The 25,718-nt window shown below is 41.4% G+C and overlaps 3 protein-coding genes across 7 annotated transcripts in view; 1 reads left to right on the forward strand and 2 right to left on the reverse strand.

Moving 5' to 3' along the window:
- Positions 1-6,368, forward strand: part of cyth3b (cytohesin 3b) — a 29,503-nt gene extending 23,135 nt beyond the window's left edge. The window contains exons 10-14 of one of the 4 annotated variants that reach the window (XM_031872119.1): positions 1,218-1,294; positions 1,378-1,419; positions 1,992-2,063; positions 2,221-2,375; positions 4,179-6,368. In XM_031872119.1, coding sequence (XP_031727979.1) covers positions 1,218-1,294; positions 1,378-1,419; positions 1,992-2,063; positions 2,221-2,375; positions 4,179-4,251 — 419 coding nt within the window. In that variant the 3' untranslated portion in view covers positions 4,252-6,368. The remainder of the gene's footprint in view (positions 1-1,217; positions 1,295-1,377; positions 1,420-1,991; positions 2,064-2,220; positions 2,376-4,178) is intronic. The other 3 variants (XM_031872121.1, XM_031872120.1, XM_031872122.1) reach the window with 3 other exon arrangements.
- A 520-nt stretch (positions 6,369-6,888) lies between these two features.
- Positions 6,889-14,631, reverse strand: LOC116397022 (voltage-dependent calcium channel gamma-5 subunit-like). The gene is made up of 6 exons (XM_031872124.1): positions 14,363-14,631; positions 12,233-12,492; positions 11,054-11,140; positions 10,479-10,619; positions 10,241-10,386; positions 6,889-8,998 (listed from the first exon to the last, which is right to left on the reverse strand). Exons 2-6 carry the CDS (start codon positions 12,426-12,428, stop codon positions 8,738-8,740), a joined length of 831 nt encoding a protein of 276 aa, XP_031727984.1. The 5' UTR covers positions 12,429-12,492; positions 14,363-14,631; the 3' UTR covers positions 6,889-8,737.
- Positions 14,632-15,121: 490 nt separating this feature from the next.
- Positions 15,122-25,718, reverse strand: part of prkcab (protein kinase C, alpha, b) — an 85,895-nt gene continuing 75,298 nt past the window's right edge. For both annotated transcript variants that reach the window (XM_031872100.1, XM_031872099.1), the window contains 7 exons: positions 25,663-25,718; positions 25,219-25,281; positions 24,217-24,355; positions 22,529-22,609; positions 21,579-21,686; positions 19,591-19,731; positions 15,122-17,462 (listed from right to left, as the gene is read on the reverse strand). The exon at positions 25,663-25,718 is cut by the window's right edge and continues 9 nt beyond it. In XM_031872100.1, the coding sequence (XP_031727960.1) occupies positions 17,298-17,462; positions 19,591-19,731; positions 21,579-21,686; positions 22,529-22,609; positions 24,217-24,355; positions 25,219-25,281; positions 25,663-25,718 (753 nt within the window). In that variant the 3' untranslated portion in view covers positions 15,122-17,297. The remainder of the gene's footprint in view (positions 17,463-19,590; positions 19,732-21,578; positions 21,687-22,528; positions 22,610-24,216; positions 24,356-25,218; positions 25,282-25,662) is intronic.

Raw genomic sequence — 25,718 nt, forward strand, 5'->3', positions numbered from 1 at the left:
TCTTCCTGACTTGGGATCCATGTTTTGTGATTGTGTGTGTGTGTGTGTGTGTGTGTGTGTGTGTGTGTGTGTGTGTGTAAGCTCAGGTTTGCATTTAAATGTCTTTCTCATAGCCTGCATGCACGCAACGTGCATGTGTCTCCCACCAGGAGAGCTTCCTCAGTATCAGCAAGTGGTGATTTCCTCCAACACTGCAGTCACTGCCAGAGGCTAGATTCTGCCTTCAAACTAAAGTGCTGGACGTCTGCATTCGCTCTCTTTCTCTCTTTGCTTCTTTTGGATGTAGTTTGTTAAGTTAACACGTAAGGTGGTGAGTTTGCTCAGGGCGTTGGTGTGTGTGTGTGTGTGTGTGTGTGTGTGTGTGTGTGTGTGCGCGCGCGCTTGCATGTCTACATGTGTGTTCCTTCAGGGTTGGTTTAGGTGCCACGTCAGGTTCATATCAACTGCTGTTTGCTCCCCTCTCTTGAGAGCCAATGTGTTTTTATCCTGTGGCCTTTTTAACAAATAAGCAAAGTCAGCAATAATTCATTAGTTGCGTAAGTCATCATTTATCAAAGCTGGACGTGAGGAGAGATAGTGGTGGTTGATGGTAATCACACACTACTCATTGTTCTTCAAACTGGCTTGCCTGCATTTTTCAGAAAGTGAGTTTTCTCGTTATTGCATTTGAACATCCGCCCACAGCAGCATTACCTTGAAACACTGCGCTTCAAACATGGAGAGAAATATTTATTTTCGAAAAGCCTGAAAACAAAAGAAGCATACAAACATTTAGAATAGTTTCAGTGCAGGGTTGAACATATACACATATATATACACACCACTTTAGATCAGACAAACTATCTGACCTTTCAATGTTATTAAGTATGAATGTGTCTAATTTCCACATGACATGATCATGTGATTTATAGAAGCCTTTTTTTACACAGGAAATTGAATTACAGCAATGAACTAATGCACAAACATGTAGAAACAATTTAAGATGCATCATTTGGTCTTTTTTTCCTGATTCATAGCCTGAAGGTCTGAGGTAGCAGCAAATATCCACACAATATTATTTCATGTTTACACAGTTGTGCAGAATAAGAAAACGGAGTGGATCTTGTTCGGCTTCATTAATGAGTGTCACATCCCCGCTCTTTGACCCAATGGGAGACAGCCAGTCTGTCACTTTGGCCTTTGCGTGACTTCCTGTCTCCTCTTCCTCTTCCTGTCAGGGGGCCGAGTGAAAACCTGGAAGAGAAGGTGGTTCATCCTGACTGACAACTGCCTCTACTACTTTGAATACACAACAGTGAGTGTCACACTAAGATGATGTTTTGCTCAGCAACCTGCCTCTTTGCAAGCACATCTGCTGGTTTCTGTGTGTGTCCACAGATGAAAATACGCTTCATTAATACGGGCTGGTATCAAATCCAGGTCGGTGAAAGATTCAGAATTTAACGCCATAACAAATTCTCTTTATGACTGCTTTTGTCCACTGCGTGTGTGTGACTGTCCGTGTCGCTCTCTGTATGAATAAGTTTAAATGTGCGTCGGTTGAAGATCTTTATCATTGCCTCTGTGTCCCTGCTAGCTGCTGCATCAGCACTGTTCTCTCTCTAGCCTGTTATTATCCTTCAGGACACCCTCATTATGTCCCGTCCTCTGGTCTGACTCCTCCACACATACACATTATCTGCTCCGTTAAAGAGCAGTGAGGACGGGAGGAGGGGTTGATTTCCACGCTAGCAAAACATATCACAGAGGATTTATCCTCTTTACCCGACCTCACACCTCTACGTTCCTCTTTCCTTTTTCTTTCTGTCGGTGTCTTCCCTTCTCGTCTTCTTTTTATATACAAGTCTTGAATACACCGCTCTCTTCCTCCTGCCTCTTTGCTACTTTTCTGATTTATATATTTTGTTTGTTTGCTTGCATCTTGCTTTGCTACCAATCTCTCTTAGTATTTACTCAGTTGTTTTTCCTCCCTCTTCATGTTTCTCCTTCAGGACAAGGAGCCTCGTGGGATCATCCCGCTGGAGAATCTCAGCATCAGGGAGGTGGAGGAGCCAAGGAAACCTGTGAGTGTTGCCTCATTAGAGATCTCACCCTTAGATCATACGTCAAGTATCTTATCTCCTCCGTTACCGTGTTTGTTGTATGTGTACATTGTAAGTACATTTCTTGGTCAGGTAGCAGCACATCATTGATGCCCTGCTCTCTCTCTCCGCTCCCCAGAACTGTTTTGAGCTGTATAACCCCAATCACAAGGGCCAGGTGATTAAAGCCTGCAAGACGGAGGCGGATGGGCGTGTTGTTGAGGGAAACCATGTGGTGTACAGGATATCGGCTCCCACGCCAGAAGAGAAAGAGGAGTGGATTAAATCTATCAAGTAAGACTCCTCGCAAGGACACTTAAAGCAAGAAAAGTTTGACATTTTGCAGAGAGTTAGCTGAGAGGGTTTATTTACCATGGTGTGTTAATAAGTGAGCTTTAGAGCTTTTGACCTGGTGTGCAGATTTAGTTCCAGTCTATATGCTAAGCTAACCTAAGCTAACCTGCTGTCGGGTATTTACCGTACAGACAGCAGGGTATCAATCTTTTCATCTCATGCTCTGTATAAAAGCAAAAACTATATTTTTTTCCTTTAATAAAGATCCTAGCTTAAATGAAAGTTATTAAATATATTAGCTACAGACATAAACCTGTGGAAAATGTAGATTTGGACAAAGTCTGGCTCATGGAGTATAAGAAAAATGCTGATGTAGAAAAGACCTGGGAAATATACTGATGTGAGTTTTAGATACACCTATATCTATATTGATTATGTCATTACAATATTTGATTTAGATTGTAAAACAGACAGCAAACGTGTGGTTTCTGTCTGTCAGACACCAAACATACTGTTTACTTTCAGTAATAATAACCTTGCTGCCTGTCAGTGACCTAAATGTTGCTCTCTAATCACCTGCGTAGAAGATGGTGCAATGTCTAAGAGAGTTTGCTCAGCAGAACACTTGTATACTGTAATATAGTGCAATCGCTCCCCTCCCTCTCTCCATACCCTCAAAGAGTATTCGCTGGGGAAATGATGGGGGATTAGTCACTGCTTAGAGCAACCCAGGGGTGAGCCAGCAAACCCAGTAAACCTATGCAGGAGAGGCAGCTCCAAACTGGGTTGACGTACTGGCAGCCACGGAGGCTAACAAGCTTGTGCTTCACCAGAGGGGTCCAAGAGGACTCTGGGTCTGGGGAGATAAAAGGAGCTTTATGGAAATGGTGATTTCCCACCTCGTCTAAAGTCGAGATGATCACAGAGGCAACGCTGTATCTGCTTCTCTCGAGTCACAAACACACAGACCCAGATGATGGCGGAGCAACTGGGTCAGTGGAGTAAGTGGGCTCATAAATAAATGTTAGTAAAAGAGAGAGAATGTATTTTTATTTTCTTTAAGTATTCATATCAGGTTTTACATATTGTTAAGGACAGAAATGGAGGAACTGTTATTTTGCATTAGTCACACAGCAGCCTTGCTTGGATTTGCTCACTCTACAGTGGAGCTTTTGTTTCATGGAATTGGGTTGTGCAAAGATGACAATGAGCAGTATGAAAGAGCAGGACAGTCATCACATACGGATTCATTCTTCAGCGCGTGGCGTTGCAAAGTGAATCGGAGATATCCGCAGTGGGGGGTTGAGCCTCTTCTTGCTTTGTTGCATGTGCTAACGGGATTTAGCAGCCGTGAAACTGGGCTCCTCAGTAGAGCCTGAATGGCTTCCTGATTCACTCGCTGTCATTGTGCGCTGCCTTTCCATCGCTCTAAAGAAGACGAGGGGAGCGAGAGAGAGCGCAGAAGAGTCACTAATCTTGAGCACGTTTGTTCGCCCTCCTTCAGACCTTTAAACCTGCAGGATAGCGAGAGGGGAAGTGGGTGATTGTTTTACTACGAGTTCTGGAGGAGGTTCCAGCAAAAACCCAAATACCAAGAAAAAAACTTGGGAGAAGGAGGGTTCCTCTTCAGAAACCATGGAAACCAAACTAGGTCACTGCACAAACTTTTTTTTTTTTGATCTAGTTAAGGCAGGGGTTTGTATAAATGTGCCTACATTTCCATATCAAAGATGCTGGAGACCCTCCTCTCATGTGGCCTTGTTATTTATTTCATCACTGTGCTTTGATTGGCTTCCTCTCCAGGGCCAGCATTAGCAGAGACCCCTTCTACGACATGCTGGCCACCAGGAAGAGACGCATCGCCAACAAGAAGTGAAGAGGGAGAGTCTTCTCAACCCTCCAGCTCCTCCATCTCTCTCTCCTTCCGTTCATGAACACATAAACTACACACTCTAGGGCAGCTGCTTCGCCACAGAAAAGGCTGTCAAACCCCCCCAAAAGACTTTAAACCCGAATACAAACCTCAGTTTCTCTCCTGGACTGTCCACAAGTCATGTGCACTTGCCGTGGAGACATTACACACCACTGAGGGGACAGATCTGTGGACTCTTTCATGGAGCAGCACACAAACAAGCAACCAGGCCGATTGTTTCTCCTCCATCTCATACGCACCCCCTACCTCTCCCTCTCATGGTCATTACACGTTTCTACGTCTCCCTAAAGCACAACTGCCATGTTTCAGGTGCACATGCATGCATGTGGGTTATTATAGACCAATATGTTTGTGTGTGCGTGTGTATGCAGTGGTGTGCATGCTATTAATGCACACAGTATCTACATTATGGGTGCATAAGTGATACAAGCGCTCCCTCCACTGTGCTTTATGAAGAAGTCCTAATTCAAAGTCAGAGTTCAGATGTCTGGTTCGGCCAGACAGGGAGTAGAATGTGAGGATGGAGGGTGGGAAGAGGAGACAAATGGACATATTTGGGAGTTGGTGAGTAGATCAGTGCAGCATAAGCTCACCTGGACCGTGTCGTCATCTCACTCTGGTGCTGAATTCTTCTCTCCGGGTGCCGTGGCTGAAGCCCTGCACAGAGTAACCTCAGAAAACAGCGCTGGCTTACATTTAGGTTCCTAACAACGCGTTGCAGTCTTGAGTCAGCTGGGCTGATTTCACTCATTTGTGTGGAGCAGAGAATTTTGAAAATGTGCATACTTTTTTATTTTAGTTGCATAGAAAAGGAGCTTTTGCCGAGGCTTGAGATGTTACTTCCTTATTGGACTTTAAGTTGTGATCCTTAAGATGTCATTACCGGTTGATTTGGTGACACAACCGTGATTTAAAGATGGCAAGTGTGCTGTAATACTACAATAAACCTTTAGAAGCCACTTTGCAACAGAAGAGCAATTAAGGTGTCAGTTTACAGTGCAGCCCAACAACTCGCATTGTTACAATGAAGAAGACAATAATTGTAACTGTAATCTGATTGCCTTTCGTCTGCAGCTAAACTTCACTGTGGCTGCTCCTTCTTGCTCCATTGCTCCTTTGTAAAAAATTCAACAGTATGGCTAATATATATGGCTAATATCCACAGGATAAAATTCAACACAGTAATGCTGGAAACATGCATGCATGTTTTCCCTGTGAACCTTTAGTTAATGTGGATACAGCAGCGGAATGGCGGACCCTGCCATTATTAATAAAAAGTCATATTTAGAGAGGTATTTCCCGAATGTGGGTACATAAATTGGATATTGCAGATTGAATGCTGACCAGAAATAGAGTCAGAATTTCAGGTTCTTAAGGATTTCAACTTTAAAAAGTCTACTGGGTAGGTTTTATCTATGGCTGTGCAATGGCCCATCGGGGTACCAGTCCAATTAAGCTTTGTTTTTCCTCTCGTCTATGGCCTATGTCAGTGAAGGTCAATGTATTGTTGTGAACCTGTTTGCATTTGGTTCGTAATCCTAAAGAATCCTTGCTTGCTTTTGTGTTTTTCTTTAAAAAAAAAAAAAAAAAGCATATAAATAATAACCAACTATAATTTTTGTATTTATTTTCATTTGTGAAAAGGTTTAATACTACCTGTAAATGTTAAACAACGTATGCTTAAGTTATGTATGTGTGTGTGTGTGTGTGTGTGTGTGTGTGTGTGTGTGTGTGTGTGTGTGTGTGTGTGTGTGTGTGTGTGTGTGTGTGTGTGTGTGTGTATATATAATGTATAGGTTTTTTCTGGTCTCTTTGTTGTCGTATGCACACTCTGTGTAACATGTTTGAGCCTACCGGCAGAGTTTTGCATCAGCTGAAGTTTGGGGTCTTCTTTACAAAAAGCCTTAAACATAATCATAAGAAAAACATGATGGTGATGATGATGATGATGATGATGAGGAGGATGATATTGGTCGATAACTGGGACGATGCTGTTTAAAAAGCCATGAATGACGAGTGAGAAAGACGGTTGTATTTATGATGATGATAAAGATTATAGTGAAAATGATGTTTGATGTTAATGGTGATGATTATAGCGACGTGATGATGATGATGATGATGATGATGATGATACTATCAATTATGATGATGTCAAAGACTATAAACACCAGTAGTTTTCTATGTGATTGTAAAATAAAATGAAAGCCTTGTGGTCAGGGCAGAATATTATCTTCTACCGCCCTGTGTGGGCTTATAGTTACATAAACTTTTATATTCTCTGTAAAAGCTATCGGTCACGTTGTACATTACGTGTATCTATATAAAATATACATAAAGCTGACAGCAGATGTATGGTGTATTTATTATTCATGCTTGTCTTGACCTACTTATTTGCATAAAATTTGAGCTATCGTTAATGAATTATACAGATATTTCTCGTGAGGTGACGAGCATCTCCGAATGTATAACATGTCGTCGTCCGTCAAGCAGACGGATTCTACCAGGCTGTTTTATTCAGCCTGGTAGAATAAACGGTAGATTGCTGTAATAGGAGAGTTAAAGGACAACATGTTGAGTCCCTGAGAGAAAACAGACTGGGAGAGAAGATACGGACAATGACTGGGGAGAGAGCGCCTTCTACTGGTTTCTTTCCTTCATTTTAATTTTTAAACAAGTCATAGTCAATAATTATGATAACATTAGAAGACATATACATTTATGAATACAAGCCACATACATTTAGTCATGAAGGATTAGAGTAAAGGAAGCCTCGTAGAATTACAGTTTTTCTCAATTAAGCACAAAACAGTTTTGTTTTAACCTAATTAAAAACTATATAAAAACTAAAAATGGTATTTTGGCATCACAACTTCATACACAAACACCAAATAAATTGCTCTTTCCACGGGATAACTGCACACAGATGAGCTACTGTGAGTCTTTGTCATTTTGCTTTGTAGTATGCTGTTACTATAAGAGTATCAGACACAATTACTTTCTCTAACTCTCTCTCCAGAATTGACCTGAACTGTTGTGCACACAAGCAAACCTGAATCCTGTTCAAGCTCTGATTAAGTGATCTAAATGGTTACAGGTTTTTCACAGGTGCATTCTGGGTGCAGGCGATTGACGAGTGTGCTATTTCAATGGCAGTGTTGAGCAAACAACACACGCAGGCTTTTAGTTGTGAATGATGTGTCTAATGTAGATACCCGTGTGTATTTATTTGCAAAAATGTGTGTTTTAGAATAACAAACTTAGTGTAAGGAAGACAATGTGCTTATGGTTCAGTATCACGGTTCAATGACTGTGCCACAAATAGTTCTGCCAGTGTTTGTGTCTTAATACCTGCAAAAACACTAGATTCACAGAGTAACGTTTGTGTTTAATACAAAAAAATGACATTGTCTTTGGATTTATACAATGAGATTATAAATGTAAAATCCATCTTGACCACCAACTCACTGGATCAACTGAAGACATAAAGTACTTGAACACTTACATTTGTTCTGCCTGACAGTAAATACTGTGGAGAATCTCACAAAGTGTTTAAATTGTTCTTGTTTTGCCAGAGGAGCTTTAAACAAACTGTGACCGCTGAAGATAAAATGACAGACATTGCCTCCCAGTGGATAAATGTAGAATCACTGTGTGAAGACATTTATTTTACAGATCTTTACATCACCTCTCATTTAAATATATATATATATATATTGTAATGTCCAACAGCTGCACGTATTATAGAAAACCAATAAGAGAAATTAACATTTTCATCATGTCTTACTGTTATGTCAAGATGACATCAATAACTAAGATGCAAAGCAACAAGCAAACCCAACAACACTTCAGCAGGCTGGATGCTTGTTGACAGGACGTATTGAGCGTGTCCTTTCCTGTGTGACATGACACATGAATACTGACATAGGACATGAATGTTCTTAAGCAGAAGGAGCATTTATTTATTGCAAAATGAGGGAGGCACAGATATCCACAAAAAGAAAACAGCGATGAGGCACTGCAGGGTAAAACACACCGATAAAATACAGAACATTGTTCTTCCTCTTCAAGAGGAAGTTCAATAGGTAATCTAACATACACCAGATTTAAACTTTTTTTTGAATAACACCATCACCATGTATTGTTTTTCTTCCTAAAACCTTGCAGACTGTAGGTGCTAATATAACAAACTCCCCAAAACGCCTATCAGACCCTATAAACAGCCACAAGCGGCTCAGATGGAGATATTTCCAAAGTCCTTACACCACAGTCAGAGCTGCACACATCTTTTTCCTCCCTGGAAAAAAAACAGCAAACTCACAGTTAAATATCTAAGTTGTGTCTTCTCCTTGAATGAAAACTCATGAGGCCCTGTGGCCCTAATAGATCCAGTGACCCTGTAGTGATCTCGAGGTGGCCTCTGCGGACCCCCTCAGCAGGGCGAGGAGCAGACCTGATCATAGCCGGGGCATTTGAGGAGAACAGGGTAGCCGGCGCTCATCTGGAGCGAGGCTTCGCTCGAGATGTCGGAGGGACTTCGCCCACGCGACCAGACCTCCGGGTGGAGGAACTGGCCCGAGTGGTCGGAGCAGTCGCTGAGGCGAGGGCGGTAGAAACTCGGGTGGCTCCGCTGGTAGATCTGCTCCGCTGAGTAGCGCTTCATGAACAGGTAGACGGACATGACGCCTGCGCTCTGCGGTGTGCAGAAAGGACACGTGCAAAAGAAAGTGAACTGGTTTCAAATATATTTAAAAAATGATAATGAGCTCAGAAGTGCTTTCATATAAGATAAATTAATTTCCTATACAAACAAGTCTCCATAGCACAAAACAGTTGTTAAAATGCTAATTTGTTTGTGATGGCTTCAGTCTGGTCATTTTAAAAGTAATTACCCAAAGTGTTATTTATATACCTTACACCACTTTAATAATAAGTGGTAAGTATTTCTATTAGTACTGACATTGAAACTACGTGTGTTAAATAAGTAACAAGTTGTTGCAGTTTGTATCTGACCACTGGAGGGCAGTAAACCCTCATGATTCTATATAACACTCTCACTTCTGTCATCCATCTCCTTAAAGGTTATGTTTGCCTTGTTTCCAGTCAGTATTTAGGTAGAATCAACTTTGCCTCTGGTTTCAGATACTTCACTTCCTTTGTGTGTGTTTCCCGTCTGTGTGATTGTCCTGATTGTTTTCACCTGTGTCTCGTTAACCCTGCTGTCACCTGTCTGTCGTTTTCATTATCCCCATTCTTTCAAGGTGTATTTGGTCTTTGTGCTCCCCTTTGTCTTATCTGCTCCAGTGAGCGTTTCAGCCTGAAGTTCATAGTTTTTCTTCAACTGATCTTCAGTTATCTATCATGTATCAAAGCCTGCCTACAAGTTAACACTTCTTTCTACTACTCAGTGTGTTTGATACTAAGTGTGAAGGGAGATATAATACTATATTTATAATTTTATGACGGAACAGTTCTATTGATTATATTGGACTGTAGGCATACCTCATAAAATGGACACTAGTATAAAGGTTATTTATGGGAATGCTCATTCACACCTAAACCTGTGAGAAAACTTAATTTTAGTATCAGAAGCTACAAAGTCCAGGACATGAGCACATTTTTTGGATGCAGAGAAAAAATGATCAGAAGCAACTTCGTGCATTAAATCACTTTTTTTGTTTTCCTTTTAGTTACACTACAAAATGTCATGCTTTGTCATATTTAGGTGTACTTCTGTGTAAATAACTCAAGATTTGACTGTCACAATTCATGCTGCATGTTTTGCGTGACTTTTAACATCTTTGGACGATGGTGCAAAAAGGTGTCCTGACTTTAGCGATGTCATGCATTTGATTCATGCGTTCGATTTGTATTTCACGCGCCACGATCACATCAGTGCCAAACATCTGTCCAAGCCGTTTGTTCAGTCGCTCACCTCAGTGAGCAGGAAAGAGATGGCAGCGAATGCAAAGGACCAGCCGTACTTGTAGGTGAAAAAGGCCTCACTGCTCTTGGTCCTGTTCAGCATTTCATCATTTATGCTGGAGATGTACAGCACCAGACCCACCACCAGAGCCAGACCTGAGAGACGGAGAAAAAACATCAGGGTTGGATAAAACCAAGAAGGGGAGGAGGACAGAAACATGACGAGAGGACAGAGAAGATGAGTGTACCCGAGAGGATGAAGAAGATCCCGGATACAAACGGCAGGATGGAGCGGTGGGGCCGGACGTGGCCGATGTTGTTGAGGACGAAGCCGATGAACATGAAGAAGAGGCTGACCAGAGGGAACGGAGTGGCGGAGCGGATCATCTCTGAGGAGAGGACAAAAAGAGTGTATCAACATGAAAGTAATGGCTGTTCTGTTGGGAGGAAGGAGGAGCAGTCGATCTTGAAATAAAGATAAAATGTAGACACTTAATTATCGTCTGCTCTTTTGCCAGATTTTTACAATATCCATTATTACACTGACTTGCTGGAGTGGATTTATCCTTCTCTAAAGGTTTTACACTGAGCTGCCCTGAAGGACTTGTGAGGTGAATTGTCTGTGAAAATGTAATAAGTATTCCAGAGAGGAGCAACAACACGAGGGTTCGGATGACTCAGACTCATCTGTCTGGCTGCGTTCAAGTGATTTCCAAGCACAATCTTATTACACAGGTTTGTGCCATGAAAAGCCCCCCCCCAGCCTATTCATGTGAACAAACTCAAGGGGGCACCTTGAGCTATTTCGCCTGAAGTCACTCACTGAGCACGTTTACTGTGGACTCTGACGTCAGCTGGACGTTCATGGGCATGACGAAGGCCACGGTGAAGCAGCGACCGGACTCTTCACCTGAAAAGGAAGGACACAAAAACCTTGAGACAAAATTTAGGCGAAGATGAGGAGACGTGAAAGTCCCGAGGAGAGTTGTCAGAGAAAAAAAACCGAAATGCCAAAAACTGGCAGACAAGAAGTCCAAAGAGGCAGAAGATGTATCATTCAACAGCAGATAGGAACAAGAAGTAGAAACTCTACATTAGAGACAAAATTCAAGATGTCAACAAAATACAAAAAAACCTGTTATATTTACTATGCATTAAAGGAAACCGTAGTAGTATCACACTATTTCATCACATAGTGAATGGGGCTTTGTGGTGGATCAGGTTCTAGCCATTGTTAATCGGAGATCCCTTAGATCTATAAGAAACCAGGAGGTGAAGCGTAGACCACCAGAGTGGTCATCCTGCATCATTAACACTTCCTGTATTTCTCTCCTTCAAACCTTGATGCTCTGTTTTCCTCAAATTTGTTGAAAACGTTTTTTGTTTTCTTTCTCTTAAATGTGAGTTACATAACGTCCTGCAAAGACAGCTACACAGTTATTATAATCACTTCAGCATCGTCACGTACAGACACTAGCTGGAGATATCCACCAGCTAATTATGCGGCACAATGAGATGACATCTGTCTCTGAAGACTTGTAGGTGTGTGTGTGTGTGTGTGTGTGTGTTTGTGTGTGTAATGTTACAGGACTAATTTTACACTGAATGCACCTTGTTTGACAGTGTGTGATTGAAAAAAGGAAGAAATACAAACACACTTTCTATCTCTCTGTTGCACTTCTCTCTCACTCTGCCACCTGTACTCCACACTTACTCTCTCTCTCACACACACACACACACACACACACACACACACACAAAGTAGTTGTGAATGTCATTCTGTGTGAATGTTAAAGCTGGCTGATGCAGTGAGGATGTGTTGGTGTGACAGGATCACCTCACTGCTGCTGCCATATTTAGACGCTGCACAGTTGAAATGAATCCTTGAGTAAAGATCATTACAGCATTACATGTATCTGTGCCGCCACACTGTTTAACACACGACTATCTGTCCAATCACAGAAGCACAGATAAATCACACGTCCCCAGACTCGTCACTCACCGGTCAGGAAGCAGACTCTCCAGAGGCCGGAGTGCAGCGAGGTCTTGATGTCGATGCTCTGGTTCAGAGGCATAATGACGCCCTCCTCCAGGTACAACCAGTAGTCGGTGCTGACCGCCACTCCCAACAGCCCCAGGCCGCTGATTGCAAAGACGCTGCTCAGCAACGTCAGGGCCTTCCTGCTGCACGCGCTCATGGTGACAGCGGGGGGAAACTTCCAGCAGTGGTGGTTAAAATCCAAGAAAAACCCAAGAAGCAATCTGGAGGAAGAGAAGGATTACAGGTAGAAACGTAAAGGAAGTTTGATGTGGAGACCCAGTGTGTGTTTGTAATCAAACAGATAAATACACAAGAACAGACCAATACAGACAACATTATGGATGCAATAAAACCATTACATGTTGAAATAATCAAATATTTTTTTCATTATTATGAACTGTTGGATTGCTATAGAGTTTATTGCAGGTTAGTTTTATTTTATTGCAGCAGTTTTCATTTATCTTTTTCCTAAGTTTTTTTTCAATATTCATTTCACTGTTTCAATTTCATAGACAAATCATAATCTCAATCAAGACAAACAGGAAAAACAATCACATAACTGGCTCTGATTGTGATGAAAAGTGGCATTATGAAATAAAACATAAAAAATTATTTTGTGTGAAATAAAAACATTTGGAAAGACATTTGTGGAGAGAAATTCGAATAGCTTTAATAACCTAATAAATAACTTTCCACTTAAACTTTTAGTATTTTTTATCTTTGACTCGTCCACTTTCTCTCCAACATTACATTTTTATAGTCACAATAAATTCAAATTCAGTCCATGCCACTGCTAACTCTGTCCAACTTGCCACGAAAGAATAACAAAGTGTGAGTCAACGATCAGCCTGTTTGAACCTCCACACTGAGGGACATTAAACGTGTTGCAGGCCTACCGCTGTGAATACAAACGCTCACATTATCTGAAATCCAAGACCAGGTTTTGACATTTTCCAGCCATGAATCAGTGCAGAATCCCTCGAAAAGGTTGGACATTCATAAAAGCATTCATATGTCAGGGAGAGTGAGAATTTGCTTTTGGAGGTCAGATATTAGTCACATAAATCGTTCAACATGCAAGGTCACCTCTCTTACTTTGAAGAGGCCTCTTGTTCTTGCTTTCATATTCACTTCCCTCTTTATTGTCAGTCCCTATGTGCGGTACTATTCATTATTTTAACCTTTTTTTGAAGAGACACTTGAGAGCATGGCTAGACTCAACTCAGAGAGATTCGGTGAAAACCTCTCAAACCTCTGGGCCACCAGGATGCTCTTCAGCAGCATTATTCCCGCTAAATACATTTAGAATGGAAATTATTTCATTTGATATAATCCTTGTAGTGTTCACAAGTGTGCAGAGCTGCACTTTCCTTTTAAAAAAGCCATCAAACGATTTATCAAGTCATCATTAATGTGCAAACACAGTGTGACTTCCAGGTGAGAAGATGAGCCGCCACATGACTGTGAAAATAGTAATCACGACTACAGAGCCTTGCCACATGCAGATCCCATTATCAGATCTTAGTTATGAGCTATTCCTTTAAAAATGACCTTTCAATAAGTTAAAAGTTGAATACGAAAGAACAGAAATACTTTATTCCTTCGCATCAGATGTCAATGATCTAACTGTCCTTGGTGCTTAAATATCATTTCCAACATCAGACATTTGATCTTCTACAACCTTCTTGCAAATGATTCGGCTATACAGTTACTTTAGGAGGATTGTCATTGAAAATATTGAGTATAGGTTTCATGACAACACATCAAAGTCAATCCTATATTAGCATGATACTCCCTGTAGAGACTAACATGACATCCATGCGTTGCACCATGTCTTGCAGCAGTCTCCGATATCCTACAGTTTCAGCCTAATATTCCAATAAAATACCACAACTGAACGAGATATTAGCTGTAGTAGTACATATCAGGAATAGTACAGGACAGGGATTTGAAACAACCGTAATAAAACTCACAACAACCATCAAACTTACCAGTGAATATGTGAAACACGTCGTTCAGTCCAGTGTATTAGAGGAGTTTGAGAAAGTGAAAAAAAAAATGAGACCGCAACATGCAAACACTTGCTCTTACCTGTTTTTAATCTGTCTCAGCGTGGTGTTTCCTGCATTTGAAGCAAATGTTGTGCTGAAAGTTGTGGATTAAATCCTGCAGAGAAAGACCGTCTGCTCTGTCGTTAGCGACTTGGTAGAAAATGATGCGGCTCTTTGACGATTTGATCGCATATCCCTTCAGAAAACTGCCAAATGAAGCCGCGACAATCTTTGAGGAGCAAGATGATGCAGTGGTGCGTCAGTGCAACACTCTCCAACAGAGAGAGAGAGAGCGAGCGAGCTGCTCCACTGGCTGAATGAAAATACAGAGGGAGGGAGAGAGAGGGAGAGGGGGGGGGAGAGAGAGAGCAAGATATGCCTGTAGTGTTTTAGGACCAAGGACAGCTCCACTCAGCTCTGACAGGAAGTTTAAGCAAGTGTGCAGAGAAAAGAAAATACAGGAAGTACCTGTAGGCCAATGTGTTTGTCTATATTCTAATCTGTTGCTTTTGACAGTGCGATCCTTTCCTCCTGGGCCAAAGCCCGTATTAAAAAGCACATGTAAAATATTTCACACACTAAATTGCTGGATTTTCTTTTCTTCCACACATGAAACGGCAAAAAAACAAAACATAACCACATTAAATATACACATTAAATATTGAAGTGTAGCCCAATTTAAACCTCTTTAAATCTAAAGATCTTTAAAGAACAATAATACAGCAAACAATGCACACGTTAGAATTGAAGCTGTCAGGAAATTGATCTCTGACCCCCTTCCAAAATGAAACAGAGATGATTGATATTTTTCATACTTTATTTATACACAGTATCCATCGTACCACACTGAACAGAGGAACAAGAAGAATCAGGTTAACAAAAGCAGGGGCAGTGAGAGAAGACACACACAAAGATCCCTGTGGCTCTAACTGTAGTGGTGCTGTACCCTGACTGGCCTGACGTGAACATCTCTGTCATGGGTCCAAAGTTGTTGTTTTTGTTTTTTTTCTCTTCCTCTCCTCGGATAAAGATTCTCAATGTGAGACATGTAAACATTCAGTTTTCTCTTGACTTTAAAAATCTCGTTTGGTCCAGATGTGACAGCTGCACCATCAGCCGACGTGTTAAGTAACTAATGAAGGGGTTAAGAGTAAATTTGGCAGTTTTATGAAACATCATTGTTGTAGCATCGTGTGCCTCAAGTAGTAGCCACTCAAAAAAAAAAAAAAAAAGTAAAAATAGGACATACCTGGCTGGAAACAGAAATACTCAAAATTGGCACCAGTAAACAAAAAAGCCAACAGAAGCATTTTACAGATATTTGTTTAGAATTCAGCTTTGTAGCCAAACATGTCGGGCTACATGAGGGGAGACGATTAGTAGAAAAGCGCACGATGCCCATTGGTTTGTCTCATTCTGTGCAACAACATTGGAGAAACTCCATGCTCCACGATCTCTATACCATGCAGGGGGCTGTTGCATGCTTGGATCAGGCCTCGCCTCGCGCATGCACACAATATACGCAGGAAAAAAATAGACATAATTCAGCCACGAGGGCTCCAAAATCCTCCTACTGTACCGTTACTGGGTTTTGAATTTGTTACAGAAGGAGTCGGCCCTAAGACGACCAAGGCAAGAGGGCATTCGACCATTTCACGCACTGTAGGTGCTGCATATTCGCCATGACACTGAGTAGTAGAAAATAATGGATAAATAGTGGAAATACAAGGTTTGCTGATACCAAAGCTACCAAAGATTCAGCCAAACGTTTTATATATATATATATATGTATATATATACTGTTGTTAGGGGTAATCTAAACATAGAAAGGTTCAAACTGTCTACGGTAGTAAAAGCACATTCAGTTTGTTGTATAAAATCTGCAAGTAACCTCTCTTTTTGCAACATCTCTTTGAAACATATTTACAAAAAAAAAAAGAATAATAGAGGGGTTTCTCTGGACATAAAAGTTGAGTTAAGCGGAACATAAAACAGGAACAAAACTTGTTTTCCTTAAACAAATCGAAACTTTCTCTTGAGAATAAGACTATTCAAAAAACATACAACAATTATATATTAACATAGTTTATATCGTAATACTAAACTTTACAGTGATACCAGACGTGTACTGCGTCCTAGAGTCTACTGATCATACAGAGTCAGAAACATAAGCATGCAACAGAGATCTGCTTTGTGCATATGGAAATAGCATGTTTGTACTTAAAAACACTGTCTATTTAATCCACAGTTTTCTGACCCTATAAACTGAACTCCACTGCGTTGAAAAGGCTGCGACAGCTTGTAACTGTGAGCATAATGTGCTTCTGTTTCTCCGTGTTGAGTTAGATTAACTGTAGCTCCACGTCCTACAAAACAACACATAGAAACGGCCCCTGGTCAGGGGTTTGAGTGTGTTGGGAAGGCCAGAGGGGGGGAGGGGGGGAAACATTACAAGAACTGCAATAGAATTTTTTTCTTCTTCTTCTACTTTGGCACTCATGTAACAGTACACTACCTCTTTCTTTTTAGTATATAAATATAAAATACACGTGTAGCGATTCAGAAGTAGATAAAGCCGGACAGAGCAGAAAAAAACACGTTCCGTTCTTGTCGTGCGTTGCAGCTTGTTGCGTAGTACGATGGGGAACACGGGAAAGGAAAAGATCTTGCATCTTTAATACCTGAAAAGAAAGTAACTGATAGACACATTCATACACAAGAAAAATAAAAGGCTGCAGGTTTGGATAAACACAGATACGGAATAAAGAAGAATATGAGTTAGGGGGAAAAATGATGCAAAAATATCAGTGCCATGTCCTTTTTCTTTAACACTGCTCCCCTAACCTCTGTGCACAGATATCGATAACTAGTAGACAGAACACTGTTGAGGATGGCCTGAGTCTTTTGACAGCAGGGATCGTTTGTCGGAGTTTGGAAGGATCCTGTAATCAGCGACAGTCCGTGTGTTTCTCCGCTCATACAACGCTGTGCAGGGAAGGATGGATGAACTGAGGGTTCATGTAGGAGAACCCTGCGAACTCACTCTGGTCGATGTTGGCGATGACTAGCTGGTCGGGAGGGGTCAGCACGGGCTGTGTACGTGTGAAAAACTTGTCGAAGTTTTCTGCTCCTTTGCCGCACTGAAAAAGATAAATAGAATATCAGATGTGGAAAGGATGTACCGTCAAAGAACTACAAAAAGGCAGCAACTGAACTGTGGACTGGTGATTTAAAAGACATTTCCTCATGAGTCTTTTAATAGAAAGCTTCCTAACGGTCCCGGAGGGAAGGTGGTGCTGGAAAATGTCGAAGCCCGATGTGTAGCCAGGCAGAAGTTATAATTAGATTAGGAGCAAACCCTAAGCATCCACAGTGGAGGTCATCAGTGTGCAGTCCGCCCGAGGCTGTCGTGTGTCTCCGGCTGAATATATATACATGCATATTGCCGTGTGTCACGCACAGTTTCAGCACAGTCACGACACCATTACAAGAGAGCGAGACAAAACCCTTTAGATTGAGTAATGCGCAGCAAAAGAATATCTGTGGTTGCCAGTGGATTTCAGCGCCTGCTGTTTGCAGCACACTTTCTTCGGAGACGGATCAGCATATTAGGCATCTTCTGTAATATCACAGAAGCCATAAAGCCTCAGATGGATCTTTTGTTTGCTAGTCCCTTCAGGCCATGACGCTGTGTATGAGCGCACAACTGTGACACGCCACACAAAGCCCCCCCTGAATGGATGGATCCACTTATAGCAATGTTTTCCTTTCCCCCCTCTCTGTGAATGGAGACAGATACATCCGCTGTGTAACCCTGCATTTATTGTGGGCCTTTGTGTGGAAGCAAAGGGAACTCTGCTCTCAGAGAGCTATTTATAATCCTCGGTGGCAGCGCGTGTGTTGCTTCGGGCGCTGTGGGCAGCGAGGGGACTGGGGGGGGACGCGAGGGTCAACAATCTGAAAACAGAGTGTTGTGTGTGGTGACAGGAGGAGGCTCAGGTGTCTGCAGCTGGGATCGGCCTCGAGCTCTGACGGGTGCATAAAACCATCACACTGGGTGAAGATGAAGGTGAACGTTACACACCCATTCATGCATACACACTTAAAGGGTCACTGAGGAAGTGTTTCAATTCTTCCACAGTGATGCATTCAAGATGCGACACAGATTGACATTTTTCTGGTGATTTGCCGTTTTTAGCATCACAGCAATTGCAAAGAAAACTAAACAGGAGCGTGAGGGAAATAAATCACGCCAATGTTGTAGTCAAGAAACCGAGACCAAGTCATGTACTCATGAAAAATGTCTTGATAAAATAATGTAAATGTAAGGTTCTATGAGCAATCACAGTAATGATTTTCACAAATAAATGAGATAATGTAAAGACACTTTAGTGATATCCCCGCAGGTGTGGTCTTGACCGGTGTTGAAGTAAAGTCCTCTTTATCTCAGAGCGAGACAAGATGGAGCAAAAATGAAGTCGATTCCGTGACGAGACCTTCAAAAACACTCAAACGCACCACTGGATGTTTTGCGGTCATTGTGTTATACCTGTTAATTAAGCTTCTGTCGTCATCCATCATCTCTTTCTGTGTCTTTCTTTGAACTTATATGTCATATCTTCCTCTTGGCTGAGGTAGAAATGCTTTTTGAGCTAAAGGTTGATGAAAACAATCTATTGAATAAATGATCATGTTTGAGACCTGCCTTAGTTCTCATCACATTCTCGCTCAGCGGATGAAAGCACCCTTACAGATATGTGTTACCAGATTTAATTAATGAAAGTGATACCATACCCAGTTGAAAGCAAGGAAGAAATGCCATGAATTAACATGAATTAACATGAACGACGACGGGTGCTCTTTTGATCTTTCTGTCCAATAATCCTGTTGCCTAAATGTCAACTTCACAAACTCATATGTGCACCGAAATAGTTTTCGTCTTTGATGTAATGATTCCTTCTTTTTGCACTGGCCCCCGAAGAGATGTAAGATTGTTTCAATCAAAGGGAAGTTTTGATGCTTTAATCACATAAGAAAAGTATAAATTAGCAGGAATCTTTATGGCAATATTAGATGTTTGCATCAATTTCATTTGCTGGATTAGCCAAGAGCAGACATTACTGTATGAATATGTAACCTATGAATAGTTTCTCAACTGATTTTTCTACTAAATGTATAATATCATAGCACATATCAACATTATATCCCATTTATACCGGGATTGAGGACGACTGACTCTGTCTCACACACACTCGTGGCGTCACTCACCACTTTGGGTTTAAATGGCGGCTGTATCTCTCTGTTGGCCAGGCGCTCCCAGTCGATGCGTCTGAAGAAGGCCTGCTCCCTGATGTCCCTCTCCCCCTCTGAGCCACAGCCGAGACGCTTTGACGGGTGCTTGGTCATCAGCTGGTGACGAACAGAAGAGGAGCGATTAGAAGGTGTGACGGAGGCGGTTAGCTGCTCGGAGAAGAAAAGGTAGAGAACGTGAGTATCTCTGAAGCTGGCAATCCAATTTATTTTTCTTTTTTTTTAATCTTCTCTTCTTCTCCAACAACATTCTCCAGAGTGTTGTGGAATATTTCTTATGACTAGTCGGGCGAAGAAAGTGAAGGTTTTCTATCAATATAAAGTAAACAGAGTTTTGATGAACGATCAAGGTTTGTAAAGTCAATTTATTTGCTTGCAAGCAAAGAGAACAGTCTCACAGACACATTGCAGTGATCTGTAAGAGTGGTCTACCGAACAGTCACAATGCATGGACATTTATGCTCAGACAGCTTCCTGTTATCTGCTTAGCTAATAAGAATACACAAAGAACACAATAAAAGGCAGGTCATCCTTCAAGCCTTAGTATACTTCATTTAAGACAGTCAGGAAGATGCTTTATCTCCTGTTTGCAAATCCCTTTGTTCACAGTTTGCCTTACAATAAACCGTTTAAAACTCACAGCAGATGCTTCCTTTGAAGCCACTGTGACATTGTTAAAATGACCATTGCAGAGACAGAATAGACATTCTTTACCCTCACACATCATATATGCATGCAAAGGTTTACGCCTTTACAACTTCAGATAATGCGTCACAAAGGAAGTCAAAAGTATTTCAAACAGAGGATCTCTGTTAGTCAAGGCCTCTCTGTGTCTCTGTCTTACGAAGAAGAAAGAAACAGTGCACAAGATAACAGATACCAAGACACCTGGATACTAAACTAATTAAAGTCATCTACTGAAACTACAGTTTAGTGTCTGCTCTTTTAGGACTTACATTCTTTAAACCTTCACATGAGACTATGACATATTTTCCCATTACAAGAGCCAGACTGACACTCTACTGTTTTCACTCATCCGGCTTCAAAACGGTGGCAGGAAATGACACGGCCTTTTCATAGCTCGATTCCTGATTCAGCAGCCGATTTTAATTTTGATCATCAATCAATTTGCAAATGAGATGTGAAGTAAATAATAAGGGTGAGGATTATCTCCTTTGTCACCGGCTCTGAGATGTTGACTGATATTTCTGGTGGTGGCATGCAGCTACAGGGTGTACAATCATAATAACTGAAGGCGGGGTGAGTTATTAAAAGACTTGATCAGATTGTGCCTGAATCTCAATTGAATCTTCTCTGCAGTGTAAACTTTGAAACCTCATTTCCTCGTTGGTAAATAACAAAGACAACCATGATGCCGCTTCCCTGTGTTGACGTCGCAGAAAGTGATGCCCGGGTACTGTGTGAGGCGAGCAGGTGTCTGCTTAATAATAGACTCGACTTTACCGACTGTGTTGAGAGAGCAACCTGTAAAATCAATAACAACGGTGAAAAAAATGGGAACTGTAGATATTTTGTTTGTTTGAAACATCGTTACTCAGCAAGTGCAACAATATATGGATGCATGTGCTGCCTTCTGATGGTATGAATGGTGTAAGAATCAAGTTCAATCAACTGTATCGCAGCATGAAAGTCAGCTGTCAAACAGCAACCTTTTAAATGCAATGATGACAACAACAACAACAACAACCTAGCGCATGATGACAATGATTCTTCAGTCGTTGACATTTAAATCTTGCCTTTAAAAACAGTCCCTACAGTTATCTTATAGGCAACAATAACTTTACTTGAAGCTATTACTTATTGGATGTACATTTCAAATCTCTTCCAGATTTTAATTCCACACCAGCATTTAAAGGAAAGCAGTTGCTGCCTGGACTGTAAAACACTTTCTAAAACACTGCATGTCCCTTTTAAACAGCACGTACTCCCTTGCAGATGGACACAGCTTCTTTAGACATGGACTTGGGGTAGGACACGTTGTGCTCCATGATGGACTGGAAGAGCTCATCCTCATCTTCTCCATCAAACGGGGGCTGAGGAGGAAAAACAAACGCAGTGTCGCAGCTTGAGGGTTGTTCTGTGAAGATACTGAGGCGACAAGATCAGCACGTGAAGGCGTCACAGGTGTTTGTAACATCGCCGTCTTGTACTCATAGATGTTTTCAGTCAGTGTTCCCGTGCTGTTCATGTTGCTATATGTATAGTAAAGTCAAAAACGTAAGTCAAAACAATATCTAGTTCTCAGGTATTACACTTGCAGCTCATGTGTGATTACAACACACCGCCCTGGTCCCCAAAATCCTGTTGTAATTCTTAATCTGTGTGAGTGTTTCTGTGTGTGATTCCTCTTCTGTCAGAAAAAAACATCTTCTAAACTGTTGCCTGGAAACTGGAAATCTTAGGATTTACTCTTCCTGTAAGCGTCTCAATATTTCATTGGTGAATCAGGAAGATAACTTTTTTGGTAGTTTCTCATCACAAAGATACAGGTTGTCAACAGCCGGTTGTACGCAAGTGTCAGGCACTGTCACGATAAACACGAACAGTTTTACTAAAATGTTGCTTTCCTTTTATGGAGTGATTGATTCATGAATTGATTCACTACGTACCAGTTTTCCAATGTTCATTTGTGTTACCTTTTGTATTGATTAATCTGTTTATGTATATTACTTGTGTAACTAAGACGACGTCTTTAAATTGCTTGTTTTGTCTGATAAAACTCAAACATATTTAATTCACAGTGACACAAAATAGAGAGATGCAGTTAAATTGTCTCATTTGAAGTGATGGAACTAGTGAATGTTGTGTTTTTGCTTGATAAATGGCTCAAATTGAAATTGTTACTTTATTGACATACACCACTAAATGTATTTACCTGTCCTGCCAGCATCTCATACAGAAGAACTCCATAGGCCCACCAGTCCACTGATTTTGCATAAGGCTGGTATGCTATAATCTGACAGAGACAAAAAGTGAAAAGATTAATAACTTGGAATAATGAAATATTTGCACACACTACCCCATCAGCTTTGTTTCTGCTGCCAAGCGTCACATAGAACCCCAGAGAGCAACAGTGAATATATTAAGAGAGACCGTGAACGGCAGCGCTGTAAAGTAGCATTTCTATCACCTAAACTGGAACCAGTCAACCGTGCAGTCGACTATTCTGAGCTGCCATAACAAAGGCGCTTTCTCCTACCATCCAATTTGCCATCCTACACCTCCCTCCCACACGCAGTCCACACACGGACACAGTCACACTATAATAATCATGCAGACGCAAAGAGCTAAGTCACAGCTGCACTCGCCTTTAACAGAGACAGAAATGCTAATTTATCCAGTTCGCAATGTTGCAATTTACCCAACCACGATATATATATTTATGTCTCGCTCCTGTTTTCTGATCGATCACAAAATACTGCTGTGGGTTTGTAACCTGGGAAGTTTATTTCTTGGTTAAACGTTGCCTGGAAAGATATTTGAAAAAAAAACAACCAACTTTCCAGGTTAAAAACAGCACAGATTTCATTAAAACATCTTCAATATCAAGTGGAAAAAAATAAAGATTTCAACCACATTAACTTCCTCTTGTATTTTTCTCATAACATGATTCCTTCCCCTTTTGGATGGGTTTATGATACTGCATTGATGAGTACCATTTTTCTTTCCAATATGTGACGTCAGTGCTGTTGTCACTGGACTTGATGGGTCTTTCCCTGGTTTCTTCCCACTTCCCATACTTTACTGTAATATCTTAGCAGCTTCATAGATGATAAAAACTCGTGGTTATTTTAACTTTACATAAAAGCTTTTATCCTTTCCTGGAGATATTAGTCCTGATCTTACTATTGCCTCCTTCTCTTCTTCCAAAGTAAATGGAGTTAGTTAGTATTGTCTCTTCTCTTATGAGTACCAGGGGCTGCCTTGGTCATACTCTTCATCTCTCGGCCTCCTCAGTCGAGTTATCCGAACTATGGATTTGAGTAAGTGACTTCGCTATCATCTCTGTCTTCTCTTCATCAGACACCGCTGCTTCCTCCCCAATCTTTCCTTTCTGACTCCTCTCACACTCTTAATCATCTTTCAAACATCTCCCACAGGTGTCGACCTACCAATTTTACTACAAAAGGTCTACCAGCTTTGCTTTCTTACATATCATTTTCCTAACCTTTGCTTGTGTTTGCTTATGTTTTATTAAAATCTGAAAATGATGAGCTCTTCTTAATGTCCTGGGAGCTTTATCCCTTTTCTTTCACTACTTTACCGCACTCATCTGTCCACCAGGGAACCGCCGAGCGCTTCATTCTTCCTTTACTTCTAGAAGTTGACCGGTTAGCCGCTTCAAGTAATGTTGATAGACCTCGCTAATTGCGGCGTTTGCTCCAACACCAGGAGAGTACGATTGACACACCTGAGGTGCGTTGTTACTACACTACGATTGGATAATATCTGTTCGGGGGGGGGAGGGGCTTAGCGACTGGTCAGTTACCTACAATTCAAATCCATAATATATTGGACAAGAAAGCCTAAAATGAAGAAACAGGGCTGTCCTCTCATTCTCACCTCTGGGGCGATGTAGTCCGGGGTCCCGCAGAAAGTGCGCGTGGACATGCCTTCATACATGTTCTCCTTACACATGCCAAAGTCAGCGATCTTGATGTGGCCCTCAGAGTCCAGCATCACGTTGTCGAGCTTCAGGTCCCTGCAGCAGAGACAGGTAGCCAGCATTTGTTTACATGCATCTGGATTTGTGACCACTTTGATTCTTGTTGTGTGTCGGAGCAAACATAAAAAGTGCTGCTCTGCACCACCGCCGCCTCTCTGAGCAGTTTATCTTTCTGCAGCACACACACACCACACGCCGGGTAACAAACAATCATTTCTTGGCCTCAAATCATTTTTTTTTTTCCCCTTTGTGCTTTTTTCGTCTGTCTGTGCTTGTGTTTCATGTCTCAAGTCTTCATTTCCGTCGCCTCCTCATTCCCCACGTCTGGCAGCAATATCTGTCACAAAGTAGCGTCAGGATGCCAAACACATGCAGAATGGATGCGAGTCCTCAGCTGAAGTAATGAAGAGGAACAGGGTGACCTTAGTCTCTGTGAAAGCATTTCTGTCTGCCTCCTTCCTGAGGTCTTTTCTTCATTTATTTTCTTTCTGTCTTGTCTGTTATCTCCTGATCCTCTTGTCCTTTGTGTGCTTTACCCATCAGTCTCTCTGTCCAGGTCCTTGTCTTAACTTCTTTATCATGTCTTCCTTCAATTCCCCGTATCTTGAGCTTCAGCTTGTCTCTCATGTTCTCCTCCCCTTACACCGTCTCAAAATAGTTTCCTCTGTTTTACGTCACTTTTTTTTTTTTGCTGCTGTCTTTCTTTAATGACTCTCAACTCTGCTCTTTTCAATACGAAGACAGACGTTATATTTTTTTCCTTAATCTTTTCCTCTGATGCAAAATATAACCCCCCCCCCCCCCCCCGTGAGTGTTGAGTTCTCCATGCAGCAATGAATGAATTTGAGGTGAATGCGGTGCGTCATTACATAAAACTGGTTTCTCTCTGACTCACCCACCTGTAGATGATTCCCTTTCGGTGCAAGAAAAACAAACCGACAGCAATCTCTGCAGCATAAAACCTGCAAAAATTGAAAAAAAGAAAATGAATAAACATCTTTATGAAAATAATTTGTAAGGAAAGTGATTCTGAATACGTGAAAGCAATACCCATGAATCCCTTGCCCTTAGGAATAAATATGAATACGTATTGGTGGTCTGACCATGAACGTTGTTATTTCCCATCTCTCTACTATAACTATCTAACAAAAGCATGAAAAAAAACACATTTGCACACAAAATACCAGAAGTTTAGCGCTTTAGATGTCAGTGTAGTAGAAGTACTGCTGTTTCACTAGCTATAGCACTTACTCTGGGTGAGTGTAAACCACTTTATCTGGCAGGTAAATATCTTAAGTATTGTAAAAACAGGTGCTTGTGGATAAACTACAGAGTGTCCTTACACTGCCTGTGGCTCCTTGAATTTGCCCATACGTTGGATATGATACATAAGGTCTCC

Source organism: Anarrhichthys ocellatus, unplaced genomic scaffold (assembly GCF_004355925.1).
Source record: "Anarrhichthys ocellatus isolate YVR2014 unplaced genomic scaffold, GSC_Weel_1.0 scaffold62, whole genome shotgun sequence".
Lineage (NCBI taxonomy): Eukaryota > Metazoa > Chordata > Actinopteri > Perciformes > Anarhichadidae > Anarrhichthys > Anarrhichthys ocellatus.